At 46.7% G+C, this 19,667-nt stretch overlaps 1 protein-coding gene across 1 annotated transcript in view; it reads left to right on the top strand.

Moving 5' to 3' along the window:
- The first annotated feature begins 988 nt into the window (after window positions 1-988).
- HABP2 (hyaluronan binding protein 2) overlaps window positions 989-19,667 on the top strand; it is a 29,594-nt gene continuing 10,915 nt past the window's right edge. Inside the window, exons 1-8 of the mRNA XM_023546702.2 lie at window positions 989-1,005; window positions 2,512-2,620; window positions 5,289-5,325; window positions 13,963-14,073; window positions 15,541-15,648; window positions 17,530-17,646; window positions 18,396-18,515; window positions 18,993-19,164. Of these exons, the coding sequence (XP_023402470.2) occupies window positions 989-1,005; window positions 2,512-2,620; window positions 5,289-5,325; window positions 13,963-14,073; window positions 15,541-15,648; window positions 17,530-17,646; window positions 18,396-18,515; window positions 18,993-19,164 (791 nt within the window). The remainder of the gene's footprint in view (window positions 1,006-2,511; window positions 2,621-5,288; window positions 5,326-13,962; window positions 14,074-15,540; window positions 15,649-17,529; window positions 17,647-18,395; window positions 18,516-18,992; window positions 19,165-19,667) is intronic.

The following is a 19,667-nucleotide window of genomic DNA, read 5'->3' as shown; positions in this document are numbered from 1 at the left end:
CACTAAAAAAGAGTGAGAGTCTTTGTAGCTAAAAAGGACTGAATGGCTTTGCGTAACTGCCGGCCTCGGGACACAGCTGATGTTTCAGCAGGAACTAGAGTGGGAGGATGACATGAGGCAATGCTTGGGCTGATGACCGGGACATTGGTAACTATTGTCCTCAGCCATCACCACCACTCGGCCTGGCCTTGAGCTCTCTGTCCAGCAGTAGAAACATGTCCTTCTGAGCAAGGCACACTTGCCCTGGTCCACCTTCCAGCCCAGCTTCTGCAGACCACACCTGGCCATGGTGCAGAGTTCTCCCCTGCCCAGGTGGCCTTAGGACTAATGCAATCCTTCCCTGGCAATTGGCAGCCCAGATGCATGGCTGAACATCCAAGGAGGAAGGGATGTGTGGATTCAGAGTCCCAGGCTTTTCCCATCAGGTGAAAGACGTCATTGCTGCTGATTCTGAGCTGAGTCTCTGGGCCCCAAGGACAGGTCTGCCCTGTCTCCTCCCTTCCCTGCTTCTCTATTCAATGAGAATAATGGACAAGGACATTTTTCATCAGCTAACTCCTGGAACACCAACTCAGGCTTTCAGCCTCCACCTTTTTGTTCTGTTTTCCAGAAAGCTGAGAATTCTGCTATGTAGAAAAAAGAGCCTGAGTTGAAATAATCACCAGATTAAAGACCTCAGTGCCCCTCCCCCCGCCCCAGGAGATTACCTTGTAAATGAGTAAGACTTAGAATGGGTCCTTTCTCTGTCCCTTCTCATCTTCTCTACTGACCAACGTCATCTTAAAAGAGATCCAGGCCTTGAAGCATGTTAACTGGAATTTAACATTCCCTAACCTCAGGAAGGCCAGAGTCCTGAGCCCTAGAGCCCTTAAGAAGGCCCGAGTGTGGATCTCAAGTGGTCCCTCTGATCTACTGCAAAGCACCTAACTTTCCATGGGCAAGAAGCAGCTGTTTTCAGCTCTCAGAGAGAAGCTGGGTCAGCGTGACCATGCGCTGCTTTATGAGGTACGTTGAGGACCAGGAATAGACATGGTAGAAATGGGCCTGGCTTATGTTCCTTTGGATCTGAGTAGAAATCATTGCTGACATATATTTGCCACAGTGGGCTAGCTGAGCGGAACTTCATATGTTTCCCAACTGTCCCTGGGGCCGAATGGCCCTCTCTATGGCCTGCTAGGCCTAGACCAATCTGGACAGGCTCTTCCTAAAGCTTTCCAAGGGTAGGGTTCCCAATCTCTTACCTAGATTAACATCCTGTCCCTCATGGTGAGGAACTCTTCTGTTCCCTTCTTCTCCATTCCTTTACTCAACCCATGCATACCATGGTTGTCTCATGGTTCATAGAAATGGGGATCGAGGGCAAGAACTCTGGAGTAAGTCTGGCTCGATTATACCCTGGCTCCGGCATTTACTAGCCAAGTAACTTTGGGCAACTTAATCTCTGCAAACCTCAATCTTCTCCCTTCTACAATGGGCTTAACTATGGTACTTATCAAGTTGATGTGTGCAATAAATGAGACAGCAAGCCTTTAGCACAATCCTTGGTACACTGTCAGCTCTTCATAAATGTGAACTGAGATTGTAGCCATCCTCCTCCTCATCTTCTTCATCAACCTTCCTCCTTGGATTTGCAAGTACCTGTCTCTGGAAAAACTGAACAGAATGACAGGATAAAAGAAGGCAAATATTGTGTCCTTCCTCCCAGCTCCCACCACCAGGTTATTCTCAGGAACCCAGACAGGGCGTCGTGGAGACCAAGCGTATGGCCTTTCCCGTATGGCCCCAGATATTCAGCCTGGTGTTGGGGCTGCTAGTGTTCACCTTTCACCCCCTCCTCTGCCCCGTGGGTGGGCACTGTGATTAACAAAATGACAGGGCTTGCTTCAGATTCTTGAGATCCCTAAAATGCTGCCCAATTGGGTGGCAGCAGCTTCAGCTCCCCAAGAGCTGCTGGGATCTGGAGGGCCAGCCAGCCAGGGAAGATCCTGCTTTCTTTATGTTTGGTTTCCCTCTGAGAGCCAGCGCCAGCTCCTGGGAAGGGCACGTCTGCCACCTGCTGGCTGTGGGTAGCACAGCACCTGGCTGTACCTCGGTTCCAGCTAAAACCAAGATTGGGGCTCTGGCCCAGTTGGCAGGCCCTGGAGGGTCCTTCCTGCTCAGGGCTTAGGAAGGATGTTCCCAGAGGTCCTCCCTCCTGTCCTGCCCAATTCTCAGGCCTGAAGGTAGCCAGACTCAGCTCCAATACAAGAATTAAGCCGGCATCTTCTCAGTGCTGGGTAGAGTAGGACCTTGTCCTCTAGACAATGGCCAGGACCAAGGCAGATATGACTGGCTGTGACGAGAGAGAGGTTGAAGGAGGGGTCACATTTGTTCTTGGGGTACCATCATGCTCCTTCTTTGGCCACTGCCCTGGCACTCACGCCCAGGTGTGTTGGGGCTTCAGATGCTCCCATTCCAGTTCCCCATGCCTGGGAACACCCCTGAGAACTGAACTTGCAATTTTCTTACCAGGCCTCCCTACTATCACCCCCCACCCCACCCCCTGCCCAACAACAACAAACAGAAAAAACACCTGGCCTTGGTCTCAGTTCTTGCAGACACAGAGCTGGATGACCTCGAGGTAATTAAACAGAGCCAGAGTCCTAGATAACAAGCAGCCTTTCTCCTCTTTTCTGCATTGCTTTCCCTTCTCCATCTTTTTTATTTTGTAATTTTTCAAACCTACAGAGAAATGGAAAGACTAATACAATGAATGCACTTCACCCAGGTAGATGCACCCATTATTAGCATGAAATCCCATTTGCCTTCTCATATACACACACACACACACACACACTCGTTTGTTTTGTTTCGTTTGCTGAATCATTTCCCGATAAACTGCGGACACCGCCCCTGAAGACTTCAGCACACACATCAGGACATTTTCCTACAGAATCTCAATGCTGTTCTTACTCTCAAGAAATACAACATTGATACAATAATGTTATCTAAGTCCATATTTAAACTTCCCAGTCGTCCCAACAATGTCCTTTAGTTTTGGGGGTTTTTTGTTCAAGGATCACATACTGTCTTTAGTTGTCACATAGCTTTAGTCTCATTTAATAAAGAAGAGTTCTCCCAACTTTTATGCCTTTCTTGAAGCTGACGTTTTTGTAGAGTCTAGGCTAGCTGTTTGGAGAAGTGCCCCCAATTTGGATCACGTCCCTCATGATTAGATTGGGACATAAATTTTTGTCAGTGATACTATCTGGCGATGCTATACCATTGGTACATCTTATCAGGATATGTTCTTTCTTTTTATTTTTCTTTCCTGATTTATCTTCTGCCTACTTTCCAAAACTGTGTAAGGAGGCCTACAGTAAAATGCTCACGTAAAACAGAAAATGTAAACTCCTGCTGAGGGTAAAAAAAAAAAAAAAGACAAAAATCCAGTTGCCATCAAGTTGATTCTTACTCATAGTGACACCACGCATGTCAGAGCACAACTATCCTCCATAGGGGTTTCAATGGTTGTGACCTTCTGGAAGCAGATGGCCAGTCTTTCTTCCAAGGCGCCTCTGTGTGGATTCAAACCACCAACCTTTTGGTTAGTAGTTGAGTGCTTAGCCATTTGCACCATCCAGGGTAGAGGAAGCAAATCCACCAAACTGCCTAGATTGATGTGGGTACTGGCAAGATGCATCCTGTTGATCTCAGCTTTCTGACAGCCAAGATAGAAAGTGAAACTTGTCGAATGACAGAAATCTCTTTTTCCAAATCAGAAGTTGGCGAGCTTTTGAAAAGTGCCAGATGGAAAATATTTTGGGCTATACTATCTCTGTCACAACTACGATGCCATTGTAGCGTGAAAGCAGCCATAGACAAAATGTAAATAAATGGGCATGGCTGTGTTCTGAAAAAACTTTATTTACCAAAATGCAACTATTGGATTTGGCCCACAGGTCTTAGTTTGCCAACCACTGATCTAAGCGAAAGGAGATATACTAGTTATTAAAGAATAAAGCTTTCTTTTTCGGGTAAGTACTATATTCTAACAGAAACTAGTCAGATCCTTATTTATGTATTCAACAAATACTTTTTGAGGGATGCCATGTGCGAAGCACCATGCTAGGTATAAGGTAATGCATTGTCAATCAGACAAGATCCCTTCCTTCCTGGAAGACAGTCTGGTGTGAGAGACAACAGGAAAATCATCTAATATAAAACTATGTGCTGTAATAAGGACCTGGAAGAGATGAACTGCATGCAGTGACAGAATAATGGGGTGAGGAGAGGTCCTACTGATACAGTGGTCAGGGAAGGCTTCCCTGAGAAGATGACATCTAACCTGAGACCCAGCAAAAGTCACACGGAGAGGGAAAAGCAAGTGCAAAGGCCCTGAGGTCGAAGGAGCTTGGCTTCTGCCATTTTGAAGATCTGAGAGGAAGCGGGGTGTAGCTGAAGCATAGTAAGGGGCAGTGGAGGTGAGGGGGATGGGACAAGGTTAGGCGAGGTCAACGGGGCATTTGTAAATCATGGAAGGAGTTTATATTTTATTCCATGACCAATAGAAAGTCAATGGAGACTTCTCAGCACCTGTCCATCCCCAACCCCCAAGGAGCTGTCAGCCCCAGGAGATCACCTAGACCCAAGTGTGAATCCTCATCCCATCACAGCTGTGTGACCTCAGGGAGTTGTCCTAACTTCTCTGAGCCTCAATTTCCTTGTGTATTAACAAGGCCAATAAAAGGCTCATCACAAGGTGTTTAGAAACCCACCCAGTGGTACCACGGAAGATAGGTCTGGTGATCTGCTTCTGTTAAGATTACCACCAAGAAAACCCTATGGAGCAGTTCTACTCTGTAACACATGGGGTCACCATGAGTTGGAATCAATTTGATAGCAACCAACAACAAGGTTGTTACTAGAATTAAATGCAGCAATGCAAAAGCAAGCAGAGGGAATATGCTCCATATGTGATCATCACTGTAACTGATAATCTCGCCAATACTCGTGCAGCCAGGTTCCAGCATGAGAATAGATAAGTGCGAGAGACACAAGTCCTTGCTGAGGAGGAAGGGCAAGGCTATGGGTGCTCAGCCAGCACAAGAAGGAAGGGGGTATATCCAAATAGACCTGCCCCTTCCTATCAACACCCTGCTCCCAGCCACAACCCCCAGAAAGCACCCAGTGCTCCTGCACCCTGTGTGAGATCCTGAGGAAGGTTCCTCTCCAGCTTGCCAGAGCTCAGGGAACTGGCTAAGCAGAGCCTGGGACTCACTTTTGCTCTGCTTTGTGTTGTTTTTCAGTTCTCCCTGTTGTCCTTACTTCCAGACCTGGACCCAGGTGAGTCTGCTGATCACCCTGGGGCTTCCCACCTCCCATAGGCTGGTTCTGGGATGGAAGAAAGGGGGCCCAAACATGAGAGTGTTGGAGGAACCTCAGGGTACAGCTGGTCCAGGGTGTCACAGACTCCCATGAGAATTTGCCCAGATAAGCACACGCTTGGGGCCTGTAGGCGCATGCACACATTCAATGCTGCCTGGTATGAGGACTTCGAGGGAAAAACTGCTGATGTAGTTAAAGTGCTTCATCTCACAGAGGAGGAAACCAGGGCCCAGGGAAGGGAAGCACTTGCCCAGAGTCACTCCATCAGCTAGTGGCTGAGCTGAGGTGGAAGGGCCAAGCAAAGTAAGGCTGTGAGTGAGCAAGGCCACTCCAGGCAAGCTGGCCCTGTGACAGCCCACCTCCTCCACCCCCTTTGTTGAAGAGCCAGCACCTGCATGCCAGGTGATGTCAGCAGCATGTAGGCAGCCGCTGGATGACCCACTCCACCCTTGTCCCCTTGTCCTGGCCACGTGTTTACTCAAGGCTCGATTTGTTCACTGTCCAGTGAGCCCCTCTCTTTCACCAGCTTAAAGCTACACCTGCAGGCCATACACACACATTCAAACACACAACACACAGCACACACAAACACACACACAACGCACATAGCACAACACCTACAACACACACACACAACACATATACACACAACACACACGACAAACGCACAGAGCATACGCACACACAACACACATGCACACAACACTCACAACACACACAAATGCAAACACACATAAACACACAACACACACACACTCACACATGACACACAGACACACACAGTCACGGGCTCCTGCTCTCTCACAGACTCACCCTCTCACCACTCCCTTTCCTCTCTCTGCCCAGCGCCCACAGCTGGGCCAGGCTGCACAGGCTGCCACATCACCCATCCTTGGTCTCTGGCTCTGGGTCCGAGTCTCTCTTGGCTGCTCTGAACCCCAAGGGAGAAAACTCCCTACACTGCTGCGTCAGGGCAGGGGCCATCATCCCCCACTGGTATGACCTGGGCTGGTTACCCACAGTGGATGGCAGAACCAGGCAGATAGCACATGGAGGCTGCAGTCAAGTCTAAACTTTGCATCGAGGATTTATTTGGAGCAAATATGGTGATAACTGGGCCAAATTCAGCTTAACAGTAGCAAAGCTCTGGATGGGCAGAAAGACTTATGCCAGCTAAAGGCAAGTGGCACTAAATGCCAGGTCTTTGTCCAGCCCATGTGCTCAGGGAACACTTGTGGAATTGAATAAAAATATATATATCCGCATGGCGTGTGGGTTTTGAGAGGATCTGTGTCTTTCCCGAAAGCAAAGGACAGGGTTCAATTCAACACCATCTAATTCAGTTCCTAGGAAGATCATATTTCAGAAGGACCCCCGTTGCTGATGGCCATACCAGCATCCACGTGTAGAGCACAGTGTCCAAAGCCAAGAACCTCAATAAGCTGCCACATCCCCAGCCTTCAGAACCAATTGCTCAGGCACCATTGGAAGAGTGCGCTTTGGCCTGGGGCTGTGCTCGGTGCTTCGGGGAGACAGAGCTTCAGACGCTGTGGTTTCACACAGTGGAAGAAACAGGAGCTCAGAAGACTCAAGAAGCCCCTCTCTTCAAGTATCTGAAAAGCAACCACACCCCTAACTTATGAGGGAGCATTATGGGAATTAAGAGGTGCCTTTATTTTTTTTATCCCAAGACACTCTACTGCCGAGTGCCAGAAGGTTGTAATAGACCTCTCCATGATTATGAGTTTACGACACCCCTGGAGTTGCACAGTGAACAACCTGAACAACTGTAAGCAATAACCCTGCAGAGCAGAGTCACAGAAAAGTGATTATAGATAGATCAGAAACTATAGAGTCAGATTCGATTTGTAAACCAGGAAGAACTTCCTAATCATCAGAGTTATCCAAAGACTAAATGGATTGTCTTGGGAGGCAGTGAGTTCTCCATCACTAGAAGCATTCAAGCATAGGCTGAAAAACAATTTGGTAGGGCATGGAGAGTGTTGGATAAGATCACCTTTAGCATCTTGAAATTCTGGGCTCTAGAAGAACTCTGCCAATAGCTTCCGATAGTTTGGTGAGGAGATAAAGGGCACCTGAAGCAGGGCACCCCAGGGCTTCAGAGTCTATCTCAAAGTTTTCCGTCTGCCCCTGACTGTGGAGTGGGGTGCAATGTAGAGTCTAAGCCTTTCTGCAAAGAGCACGTTAAGTTTGAAAAACATCCTTGTGAGATATCTGAGTTAATTTCACATGATGGTGGTGCTTTGATGGAATTTGTCAGATCCTTCGATAAGAGTGTGGCCAAGGAAACACCGAGTCATGTCCATGGCCGCTGTTTCTTTGGTTGGTCTTGCTGGAGACAGTGCGTGGTGAGGGTCTTGCTGCAGCAGAAGGTGCACAGACCATAGTCCTCAGTGGGTGACAGAGGAAGTAGTCATCAAACAGCCCAGCCTCTGCCCATCTTCCCAAAGCAGGTGATAACGACAGCCCCACTGGCCTGCAGAGATGCCTCTTCAAAGCTGGCTTGGCTCTGCCCAGCAACACAGGCTGAGCCATCCATCAGCTGTCCTGCTGCCTGCCAGTGAGGGTCTCTGCTGGGCTTGCCCCGACAGCCGGATTGGAACCATCAAACACAGGTCGACAGGGCTGGGGTTTGGAGTAGGCCCTTGGAGGAGCCGTCTGTGCCACGATGATGGATGACGCCAACAGGGACAGCATTCCAGGGATTTTTATTTCGTTCCACACATCTGGCAAGCTCTTTAACTGGAGCAGCTGCAAAGTCCCCACGGCAGGAACTCTGAGCTTTATCCGAGAGACCCTGGGCATGGGCCCTGGGCAGGCTGGTCCAACGAACCAGAGCATGTGCTAAAGAAGATTTCCCAATGCGTGCTACTTCCTGAAACCTAAAACCCATTGAGTTTCATGAAAACAAACACAAGAGGCCCCACAGCTCATAAACAGGTAATACTCGGCATTAGGTAGACCTGGGCTATGATGCTATCTCTTTCTGCCTTATTTTTTCCCTATCAGTAAAATAGGAAGAATAATGCCTACATTATAGAGTTGTTTTAAAGTTAAACAAGATTATGTGTAAACCACATTTATTTTATTGTATTTTGGATAAAGGTTTACAGAATAAACTAGTTTCTCATTAAACAGTTAGTACACATACTGTTTTATGACATTGGTTAACAACCCCGACATACCAACACTCTCCCTTCTCGACCTTGGGTCCCCTATTACCAGCTTTCCTGTCCTCTCCTGCCTTGTAGTCCTTGTCCCTGGGCTGTTGTGCCCCTTGAGTCTCATTTTGTTTTGTGGGCCTGTCTAATCTTTGGCTGAAGGGTGAACCGTGGGAATGACTTCATTACTGAGCCAAAAGGGTGTTCAGGGGCCGTATTTCCAGGGTTTCTCTAGTCTCTGTCAGGCCAGTAAGTCTGGTCTCTTTTTGTGAGTTAGAATTTTGTTCTACATTTTTCTCCAGCTCTGTCCAGGACCCTCTATTTCGATCCCTGCCAGAGCAGTCAGTGGTGGTAGCCAGGTACCATGTAGCTGTACTGGACTCAGCCTGTTGGAGGCCGGTGGTAAACGCGGTTCATTGGTCCTTTGGGCTAATCTTTCCCTTGTATGTTTAGTTTTCTTCATTATTCCTTGCTCCTGAAGGGGTGATTAGCTTAGATGGCTGCTCATAGGCTTTTAAGACCCCAGACACTACTAATCAAAGGAGACTGTTTAACATTTTCTTTATAAACCATGTTATACCAGTTGAGCTAGATGTTCCGAGACCATGGTCCCCATGGTCTTCAGCCCAGAGATTTGCTCCTTCAGGGAGTTCAGATGTGTCTATGGAGCTTCCATGACTTTGCCTCTTACAAGTTGTGCTGGTTTCCCCGGAAAATATATTTATTTAGTATAATGTCCAGTACGTAGAAAACACTCAATACAAATAACCTATTATTAGGATGATTTGGGTGAACTTTCATCATTCTTCCTGATAAGTTCTAGAAAAAGACTCTGATATGTAGACAAATCCACAAAAATTTCTTTTTATATCTAATAAAATGTTTCTGACAGCTGCCCCATTCTTTCTTTTCTTTCCCTTTGTTTTCTATAGCCTGGATAAAGTTTCAAATAATCTATATTTAAACCCAGAGTGGTGCCCCCCAGGCTATCAATGGAACCAAATCTCATATCAAGCTGTGATCCTTCTCCACCCAGGAAAACATTTGCACACGTTTCTAGACTCATCAAGGTCATCAAGGAGCCCTGGTGGTGCAGTGGTTAAGCGCTTGGCTACTAGCTGAAAAGTCGAAGGTACGAACACACCAGCGGCTTCATGGGAGAAACGTCCTGACAATCTGCTCCCATAAAGAGTGTAGCCTCGGAAATTCCGTGGGGCAGTTCTACTCTGTCTTATAGAGTCCCTACGAGTTGGAATCGATGGCACACAATATAAAGCTCATCAGGCATTTTCTTCATCAAGTAACTATGACCCAGATTTCACATAGTCTCTTTCCTGAATTCTCCATTTACTCTGCCCTGGTGGCACAGATATTAAGCACTCAGCTGCTAACCGAAAGGTCAGTGGTTCGAACCCGCCAGCCACTCTGGGGGAGAAGGATGTGGCAGTCTGCTTCTGTAAAGATTTATAGCCTTGGAAACCCCATGGGGCAGTTCTACTTTGTCCTGTAGGGTCACTATGAGTCAGAATCACTCGAAGGCAGTGGGTTTTTTTTTTTTTTAATTAATTTTTAGGTAGGCAACATCTTTGCTGGCAGAGCAGTGTGGTGGTCAATGAGAAGGCAGGTGCACTTGGCCACAGACGGACAAGTCCGTCTGTCAGGTGACACCAACAAACTGTATGTGGGGCTCTGTGCTGAGCACTGTAGGCAAGAAAGAGTATTAGACATGGTGCCTGTTCTTACTCTTACTCTCCAAAGCAAAAACCAACTATCACTGAAACCAAATCTCTAGGTGGGGGAAACAAATCCAATAGACTAAGTTCAATATTAATTCCTGGAGAGAGATGCCATCTGGCTTCTTTCCAGCCATCGGATCTAAGATTCTGCAGCTAACCAGGCCACTGAGGAATACTGTTGTATCTGAAATTCTTATCCTCCTAGCAACCCAATATCAATCAAGCCCTGTGTATCAGTTCATTATTACTGTATAATACACTATTTAGGTTATAATTCTCCGAGTTGGCAATTTAGGCTGAGTTCAGCTGGGTGGTTTTGGTCTAGGCCAGGCTCAGCCGATCTTGGCTGGGCTTGCTCAGTGTCTGCAGTCAGCTAGTGGATTGGCTGATGTCTCATTTTGCTAATCTTGAATGACACTTGTCATATGGTTGACATCTCAGCTGGGACCACTGGGCCTGCTGCTGCCCCCACGTGGTCTCCTTCTCCTGTAGAACTTGTTCATGTGGAAGTCACAGGAGTACAGAAGAGGGAAAGGATGCACACGAGGCTCTTTAAGGCCCAGACTTGTTGCTGACACACTGTCTTTCCACCACATGCCCGTGGTGAAAGCAAATTTCACGGCCAGACCAGATCCAAGGCATGGGGAAATGGACTTCATCTCTTGGTGGAAGGAGTTACAAAGTCACATTGCAAAGGGTGTGGATACAAGGAAGGGCAGAGAATCTGGGCCATTTTGTAATCAATCTACCACATTCTGGAATGGGGTTTCAGTTTGTTCGTATCACACCAGGGTTCCAGTGTGGAACTTGAGGCTGCCAGGCCTAGACTCAGCCACATTTAGCTTCCCCACCTCTTCATTACCCATCCATCTCCTCCCTTGGCTGGGTTTCTTCCCCACCCAACCCTGACTGGAAGCTCTTTGAGGGCAGAGAACACTCCCAGTTTTATTTGTATAACTCTCCACTACTGTCCCCAATTCCTTCCTGCTCCCACCATAACACTCGACCACTGTAGGTCCACAATACACGTTTCTCAAATAGGCAACAGAATGAAGTGCCATTAAAAAAGACAAAATGAGCTTTAAATTTGGGGGTAGAGAAACTTTCCCAGGTATTGCTCCTCTAAACCACCTTAAAACACATTTCAGCCCAACCTCAAATGTAAGGAGATTTGCACAGCCTTCAACAGGACAGCATCTTCCATCTTGGTGAGCTGGGGCCTCCAGGCCTATGTTCATTCTATCCACCTCAACCAAGGACTCTTGGTCCTAGGGAATGTGTGTTGTATGTGTGTGTCCTGTGTGCCATCATGTCAATTCTGACTTATAGTGGCCCTATGGGACAGAGAAGTACTGCCCCACAGAGCTTCCAAGGCTGTAATCTTTATGGAAGCAGACTGCCACATCTTTCTCCTGTGAAGCGGCTGGTGGGTTTGAACCACTCACCTTCCTGTTAGCAGATGAGCACTTAATCACTGTGCCACAAGGGCTCCCTCCTAGAATATATAAAAAATATATATATAAAAAAATAGAATAGGAGGGGTTTATTTCACTGCTTAGCAGGAATAAGATTCAAAGTCTAAGTGTTATATTCTCTCTTTAGCTTCACTGAGACATGAGCAGACCTTGTTAACAGGATTGGAGTCAAGTCACAATCCTCCAACAGACATTCCATCCATCCCCTGTCACTTGGAAATTCACAAAATCCAATCTACATAATAGTCCTCACCATTTCCAAATATCTTAAAAGTGGTGATTCGAAATGGCCTAGCCAAGATTAGCCAGTTTGATTCTCATTCTGGGAGTGATGGGAGAAACTATGGGAGCAAACTAATGGGCACTTATCTACAAACACCTGTGGGAAAAACAAACACCAACACTCCAAAGAAAAAAGAAAGTAAGAAATGATGCAACCATCCTATTACCAAGCCCCGTTGTCTCCCCCAAATGTCAGTTTGAAATCTTTCATGTCAAACTCAGGAAACATTTTTTTTTTTCCTCTCTCCCTCACTTTTCTCACTCTCTGCTTTATCATGCTAGATGGAAGAAAACTTTATTTGCTCTAGGAAGACAATGGCTTTATCGTCAACCTAGATCCTCATCCCTGGAAAGGTGGCCCTCCTCTGGGAGCATCTTCATAGTGGGGGAACGCAGCTCGGGAGAAATAATGAGCAAGCAAAGGGAGTCTTGACTTGACACTGTGATAAATGAGGTGAAACTTTGGCAAGGAACCAGAGTTGGCGTATTCAAAAAAGAAATAGAAAGATAGTTCCATTTTAATGGGAAATATAAAACAGCCATTGTGCAGAAGTCGATTTTTCAAAAGCCAAAGAGATAAAGACTGTAACAAACTGACTGAGAGCCAAGTAAGATAAAGTGGTTGATAATCAGGCGTGGTACAGTGCCATCCTCCAAGCCGTCAGCCGCTCTGTGGGAGTGCCTTTTCAAGTCGGCTATCTGCATTTGCTCCTGCTTCATTATCATACGCATCTCTGGACAGCTTCCTTACAGCTTCGAGGACTTGCCACACACCCGCCAGACAGAGAGAAAAGTCAACCCAACTTTCTTCAAATTCCAAACTTCTCTCCATGAACCACAGAGCTACCAGTATCTCCCAAGGCCCCAGACACCAAGGAGCTTGAGTCTTGCCTTACTCACTTGTGCTTTTCCTGGTTAACTAGCATGAGGTTGACAACTAGAGGCAACACAGTACGCTGCCTTCTGCATCATTGGGCAAGATCCATGTGCCTGTTCAAGGTTGACCTAATTAGCAGGCTGGATAGTCAATGGGGATGGCTGACCCCTTTCCAAAGGGCAAGTGTGGGTGAATCCGAGGCAGTGTAAGGTGTCGGTTGAGGCAGTTGAGCATTGAGGTTGAGCTAGTGTGATTTAGTGATTGTTTGGAGACAATTTGCCTGAATTCTTATCTTGCTACTTATAAGCTGTGTGACCTTGGACAAGTTACTTAACCTCTTTGAGCCTCAGGTTTCTCAACTTAAAATACAGATGATAATAAAACACCTCCCAAATTGTCACAAGGCTTATAACAGGGCCTGGTACACAGTAAAGGCTCAATAAATCTTACCTGTTGTGATGAGTGTACAGCTACAACTTGAGGGTCATTTTATGCTATGACCAAGAAGAAAGGGACCAGCTTCTTTGACTTCATAAAGCTAAGGTGATTAATAATGTCCTATTGAGAAATATCATTCACAGACTCAACCAAGAAGACACTCGTGTGCCACTTGATTTAACTCTGGGTAGATCCCACACAGGACCTGGAGACCTTTTAGGCCCTATTCCTCTTCCTGCTGTTCGCAGATGAGAAAACTGAGGCACCAAGAATACAAGTGACTTGTCCAGGATCACACAGTTAGTTCAAAGCCACTTGACTTGGTCTCACAGTGTCCAATAAGGTGCTCCTGAATCTGCCAAGTGCCAACACTGCCTTGCTAGTCCTACCATCTCCCAGATGAAAACTCACAATGCCTGACCTCACCCTACCCCCCACCCAAGGGTACCTGACCCCACCCGGTCCCCCACCAGTGTGAGAACAGGAAAGACAAGTGATTCCTTCCTCAGGATTTTGAACTCTTTGGAAAAAAGATTTTCAACTAAATAAAATACTGACTTCTTTGGGTCTAATGAGGTTTTCTTCTTACTATTACCTCCTTCCAGATTGGACTCCTGACAACTATGAGTATAGCTACGAGTATTATGACCAGAAAGAGAACACCACTAGTACTTTTTCCTACACGGAGAATCCTGATTGGTACTACACAGAGGACGGTGGGTAGCAAACCTGGTTCTGGAGGCCCTCCTGTGAAATGCAGCACACCTGGAGAGGAGTTGACGTGTGGCCATATGCAAGGGCCTCTCTCTCTCTTCCTCTCTGACTAGCATTGTAAAAGAGGTATCAAAAAAATGATTTAGACTGAATTCTCTTAAGTGAGAATCATACAGTATGAGGCCTGGGGAGGTTTTTAGAGACCATTTCTCAAATGACAGATGAGGTGAGTGAGGCCAAGAGGACTTGGCCAAGGTCATACAGCAAGTCAGTACAACACAATCCAGGTGTCTGTGTTCCCACTCTAATAAGCTTTCCACAGCCTGATACTGTGAGTACGAGTCATGTACTAAACCATCCCATAGCTTTGATGGCAAGTCAGATCCTAATTACACAGAAGAGTCTGAGTTAGCATTTGGCATCAGACTGTAGCATTAGCAAATTTGCCATTGGACTTGCTCTTCCTTCCACATTTGCTGCGTTTTCCTTTCTCCTTTCACTCTTCAGAAGCATCCAAATTTATGGGGTGTGTGTGTGTGTCCTCACACATGTGTACTTCTACCACACTTGTGTTTGTAGCTTTGTAACCCAAGCAATGAGGACAGAGAGGAAAATGAGGAGCAGGGCCCCAGCAAAGCTGTGTGACTAAGCCAGGAGAAGGAACGGAAAGCACTTAGTAGCTGGAATAAAAGCTGTGTTAACTGTGCGAAGTGGCCTGGAAGGCAGGGCCAAGATATGGGGCATAAGGGGAACATCAGAAGGGACCATCAAAACAAGAGCTGGGCCCAGGGATCCTAGTTCCTGAACCAAAGAACAATGTGTGTGAACAGAAGGATAAAAATTCCCCAAGGGAAGAGCCATTCAGACAACCATGAAAAGCCAAAGGCACAGATGAAATATGACAAAATCTAACTGAACAAGTAGTTGAAGAAAGATGAAGGCCACTGGGTCATTTCCTCCTCACCGTCAATTCCTCTGTCACCCTCGTGCCTTTGGTCTTCTTTCCTGATGTTCAGAAAGCTTGTGTTTCATTAGGGGTGGGTGTTCTTTCCCCACTTCTGACCCCCACCCCTGGGCACTGGGAGTAGGGAGGTCTTCAGGCTTGTGAAATGCCTTCAGCATCAGAGACAGACCCCGTGGCACTCCCAGTGAGATGGGGAGGAGAAAAACACTGATGGTGGAAAGGGGAGTTTCTCAATGAGAAAGGCCCCATCCAAAGCCAGACCAAGGAGAGAGAGCCACAATTCCTTCTTGCCTATCCTCTTGCGAGCCTGAATTGCTTTCTCTGGTCGCACGACGGCAGTTTTCCTTGCTGTTTAAGGATGACGTATGTTTCTTCCTTTACTCAACCACCGGTTATATGGTTATATAGTTTCTCATTTGAGGCCGGGGGTTGAAACTAGATGAACATGTGGGGACTTCTCACTGGCTGTTCATTGCAAGCGCTGACTCCAGCCCATGTGTCTTAGATCCATGCCAGTCCAACCCCTGTGAGCATGGTGGGGACTGCCTTGTCAATGGGGACACCTTCAAGTGCAGCTGCCCAGCCCTTTTCTCTGGGAGCAGGTGTCAGAAAGGTGAGTGCCTTTTCCCCAGATTCATTCTTCCTCTCAGATGAACAAGAGGCAGTTCCTCCTTTAACTCCAGGGGGTAAAGAAGGGCCAAGTGGTCCCACAGAAAGGATTATAACAGCACGCATGATATCATGTATAATGAATCCTCAGCCTGGTCACAGGCAGCATCACATTGCGTCCTCACCCCACACCGTGACATGGCACTAGTATATCCGTTCTACAGATGAAAAGATTGAGGCTAACAAGGTATAAGAGCTGGACTCTGACCAAGGTGCATTCCAAACCCAGGACATTTTTTTAGGGTGTTTAGACTAACAACAACAGAGAAGCAGTATCCTCAGCGAGAGAGCAGAAGGAATCTCAGGGCACATAGGGCCCAAATCAACAGCTAAATGTAGCCAGAGAGAGCAGAAGACTCGCTCATGGTCACACAGCTAGTTAGGAGGAGAGCAGGAATTAGAGCCTGGTGCCCACTCCTGGCTCTTTGTTCTTGTCATCCTCACTCATGGAAACCCTGAAAAAATCTGTGTCTGCCTTCAGCAAGCTCGAGTGGGCATAGCATGAGGTCAGAGGATAGAGCACTGAGGTTAGAACTCCTATGGGCTAATTACACCCCTGCAGAGAACCTGGATTCTGTTCAATTTAGGAGTCTTCTAACTGGAGGGGCTGCGGTTATTGTTAGGTGCCACTGAGTTGATTTAGACTCATATAGACCCCATATGGGCAGAGCAGAACTACTCCACACCATTTTCTAAGCTGTAATCTTTATGGAAGCAGCTCTGCAGGAGAGACTGGAGGGGTAGGGAAGGTCTTCTGTATTTATAGGGTCTTCTGGTTGGCTTATTTACTCTGTGCTGTCTTCATTGATTATTCCAATTTCAATCCTTTAGTTCCTTAATAGGATCCCTGGTGGCGCAGTGGTTGAGGGCTACGGCTGCTATCCAAAAGGTCAGCAGTTCGAGTCCACCAGCTGCTCCTTGGAAACCCCATGGGGTAGTTCTATTCTGTCCTACAGGGTTGCTATGAGTCAGAGTCAACTCGATGGCAATGGGTTTGTTTTTTTGTTTTGTTTTCATTTACTTAATAAATGTTTCAGGATATTTAGGGATATCAGGCATGAACATAGCATCTGGGATGAGTATGAAAGCTCAAGCTTCGACTTCTCAGAAGAATAATATGTCTGTAAAAGAAACATGAAATCAGCTACAAAATGCAGAAACTCAAATTGCAGCTTTGTTTATTTAAAGTGTAAAAAATCAGGGTTCTTATAAAGATAGAAAAAAAAAGACCGTGAGCATGAGTAGAAACTGGGGAGCAGTCATCAGTGACTCCAAGTGGAAGTGCTATGGCTGTTAACCAAGAGGTTGGCAGTTCGGATCTACCAGGTGTTCCTTGGAAACTCTGCAGGGCAGTTCTGCTGTGTCCTATAGGGTTGCTATGAGTCAGAATCGACTTGACAGTGACCGGTTTGGTCTTTTTTTGGGGGGTGTAACGTGGTATTTCAGGACCACGGACAGGGGCATGTGTAATGCTCTCTGCCACCCACCCACACTCACTCCCAAACATTGTACTGGTTCCGTGCCTATGATGGAGTCCTGGGGTGGTACAAACAGTTAACATACTCAGCTGTTTACCAAAAGGTTGGAGGTTCAAGTCCACCCAGAGATGCCTCAGAAGAAAGGCTTGGTAGTCTACTTCCAAAAAATCAACCTTTGAAAATCCTACAGAGCACAGTTCTACTCTAACACACATAGGGTCTCTGTGAGTTGGTGGTGACTTGACAGCAACCTACATGCTATGATGCATGGGTATTCCTCTAAGTAAAATGTCCTCCCAAATAATGTCCTACTACTTTTCCCCCACTTCTCTGTGAATATTCCACAGTGCAAAACAAGTGCAAGAACAGCCAGTGTGGCCGGGGTGAATGCCTCATTATCAAGAGCCCTCCCTACCACCGCTGCACCTGTAAACATCCTTACCTGGGTCCAGACTGCTCCAGAGGTAAGTGGTCCCTTCTCCACAAGCCTTTCTCTGCCCTAGCCTGAGTCCGGTCTCTGCATCCTCCTGCGTGGAAGTCCAGATGGATCTGATGTTTTTGTGGCATCCAAGATGGCTCTGTTAACTAGGACTTGTTAAGATTGGTCAGCCCTGGAGAGCTTAGTGGGAAGTGACTGATATGTGTCTCTTCCCATCCAAAAAGAATCATCTTGAAACTCACTTCCCCAGGAAGCAGGCCCTGGTCTATTCCTGGGATGGGCCATGTAGGGGAATTAACACATTTTGAGCCACTGCTATGAATCAAGCACAGTCCCAGGAAAGTTACATTCCTTCTTATATTCTCCCAACAACACTGCAAGGAACAGCTTTACAGATGAAGACACTGAAGTTCAGAGAAGTTAAATAACTAGCTCATGGTCACAGAGCTATCAAGGGACAGAGCCAAGTTTCAGCCTAGCTCAGAGTGGTTCCAAAAATTCCTGCTCAGTCCCTCTTGTTCTTCCTTACTGAGAGACCCATCTACTCTTTATGCATGACTTTCACCCACATTGCTTCCTTCATGTTGGCTCGTGTTCTTGAAGTTTATGTGTACATTTACCAGAGAGCCAATGGGTCTGTCTTTCCCCTTTGGTGACCCATCTTTTGTGAAAGAATGGACACAAGAAGAGTGCCACCAATATCTCCTGGTTATCTCAGACGTACCTTCAACTCTGTCTGCAAAACCCTCCTGGCCCCACTTCTTATGTTCACAGTGGTTCCCGCATGTTGGCCAAACCCCTGCCAAAATGGCGGTACCTGTTCCAGGAATAGGCGGAGATCCAAGTTTACCTGTGCCTGCCCTGACGAGTTCAGGGGGAGATTCTGTGAAATAGGTATGAGTCTCTGCCACCACTGCATCAGAAACTCAAGACTACAAGGGAGGTCCCTGGAATTCATTTTGTTTGGGTTTTGTTTCCAGAATATGGTTCAAGTCAAGTTTCCCATACCCTGCTACTGTCTCCATCTGCCAACCTGAGGACATAGGGTGTGTCTGGCTCCATGTTAAGAAAGTAATAAACTGGGATGTAGTACAGGGCAAAGCAAACACACCTGTTCACTCATGGGCCTCAGCCCACCCTCCACCAGTTTTTGTGTGAGCCAAACTTGAGGAACTACCCCTCTACCCCTTCGTCATTTAAAGCTGGATTGAAGGTAGAAAAGTCAAGACACCTTCCTTCTGGGACTTTGGGGTGAAACCTCAGGGTGGTAAAAATTCAGACCCAATCCTATCACCACTTGATATGCCCACCTTTTTGGGAGCAGCATGCCAGTTGCTATCAGTTCTCACATCCCTGCCTGCTCTCTCCGAGGTCCTGATGACTGCTATGTTGGTGATGGCTACTCTTACAGAGGGAAAGTGAGTAAGACAGTCAACCAGCACTCATGCCTTTACTGGAACTCCCACCTCCTCTTGCAGGAGAATTATAACATGTTTATGGAGGATGCAGAAGTCCATGGGATTGGGGAGCACAACTTCTGCAGGTAAACATTACTTTCTTCCCTGTGTTCAGGCTTGACTGCTTATCAGTGTAAGGGTCTGTTTGTTCTTTTTCTCTACTCCCAGTTTTCCTGGGCCAGCTTAGAAATTTTGAAACTGATCCACAAACTCATCAGCTTTCTTTTTAGGAAGATTTTCCTACTCAGGATAGGCTAGATTATGCTGCTGTAACAAATAACCCCCAAATCTATGTGGCTCACATACATCAAAGTTTATTTCTTGTTAATGTTACGTGTGTCATATGGGTTGGTAGGGATGGGGTGGGGGAAGGGGATTCTGCTCCACAAAGTTATTAAAAAGCCCAGGGATGGCAAGGAGAGACTGGAAAATGGAGCAGAGCATTGGTTCACTTTACTGTCCCAAACTAGAAGTGACACATCATTTCCCCACAAACATTTCATTGGTCAGTAGTCACATAGCCCCATGACTTTAAGGGAGATATGTAGAGAAGGAAATAGAATGTTTGGTGAGCATTACAGTCTGCCAC

This window comes from Loxodonta africana, chromosome 16, assembly GCF_030014295.1.
Source record: "Loxodonta africana isolate mLoxAfr1 chromosome 16, mLoxAfr1.hap2, whole genome shotgun sequence".
NCBI lineage: Eukaryota > Metazoa > Chordata > Mammalia > Proboscidea > Elephantidae > Loxodonta > Loxodonta africana.
The sequence above is the reverse complement of the archived record's forward strand: the minus strand, read 5'-3'. Positions and strand labels throughout refer to the sequence as shown.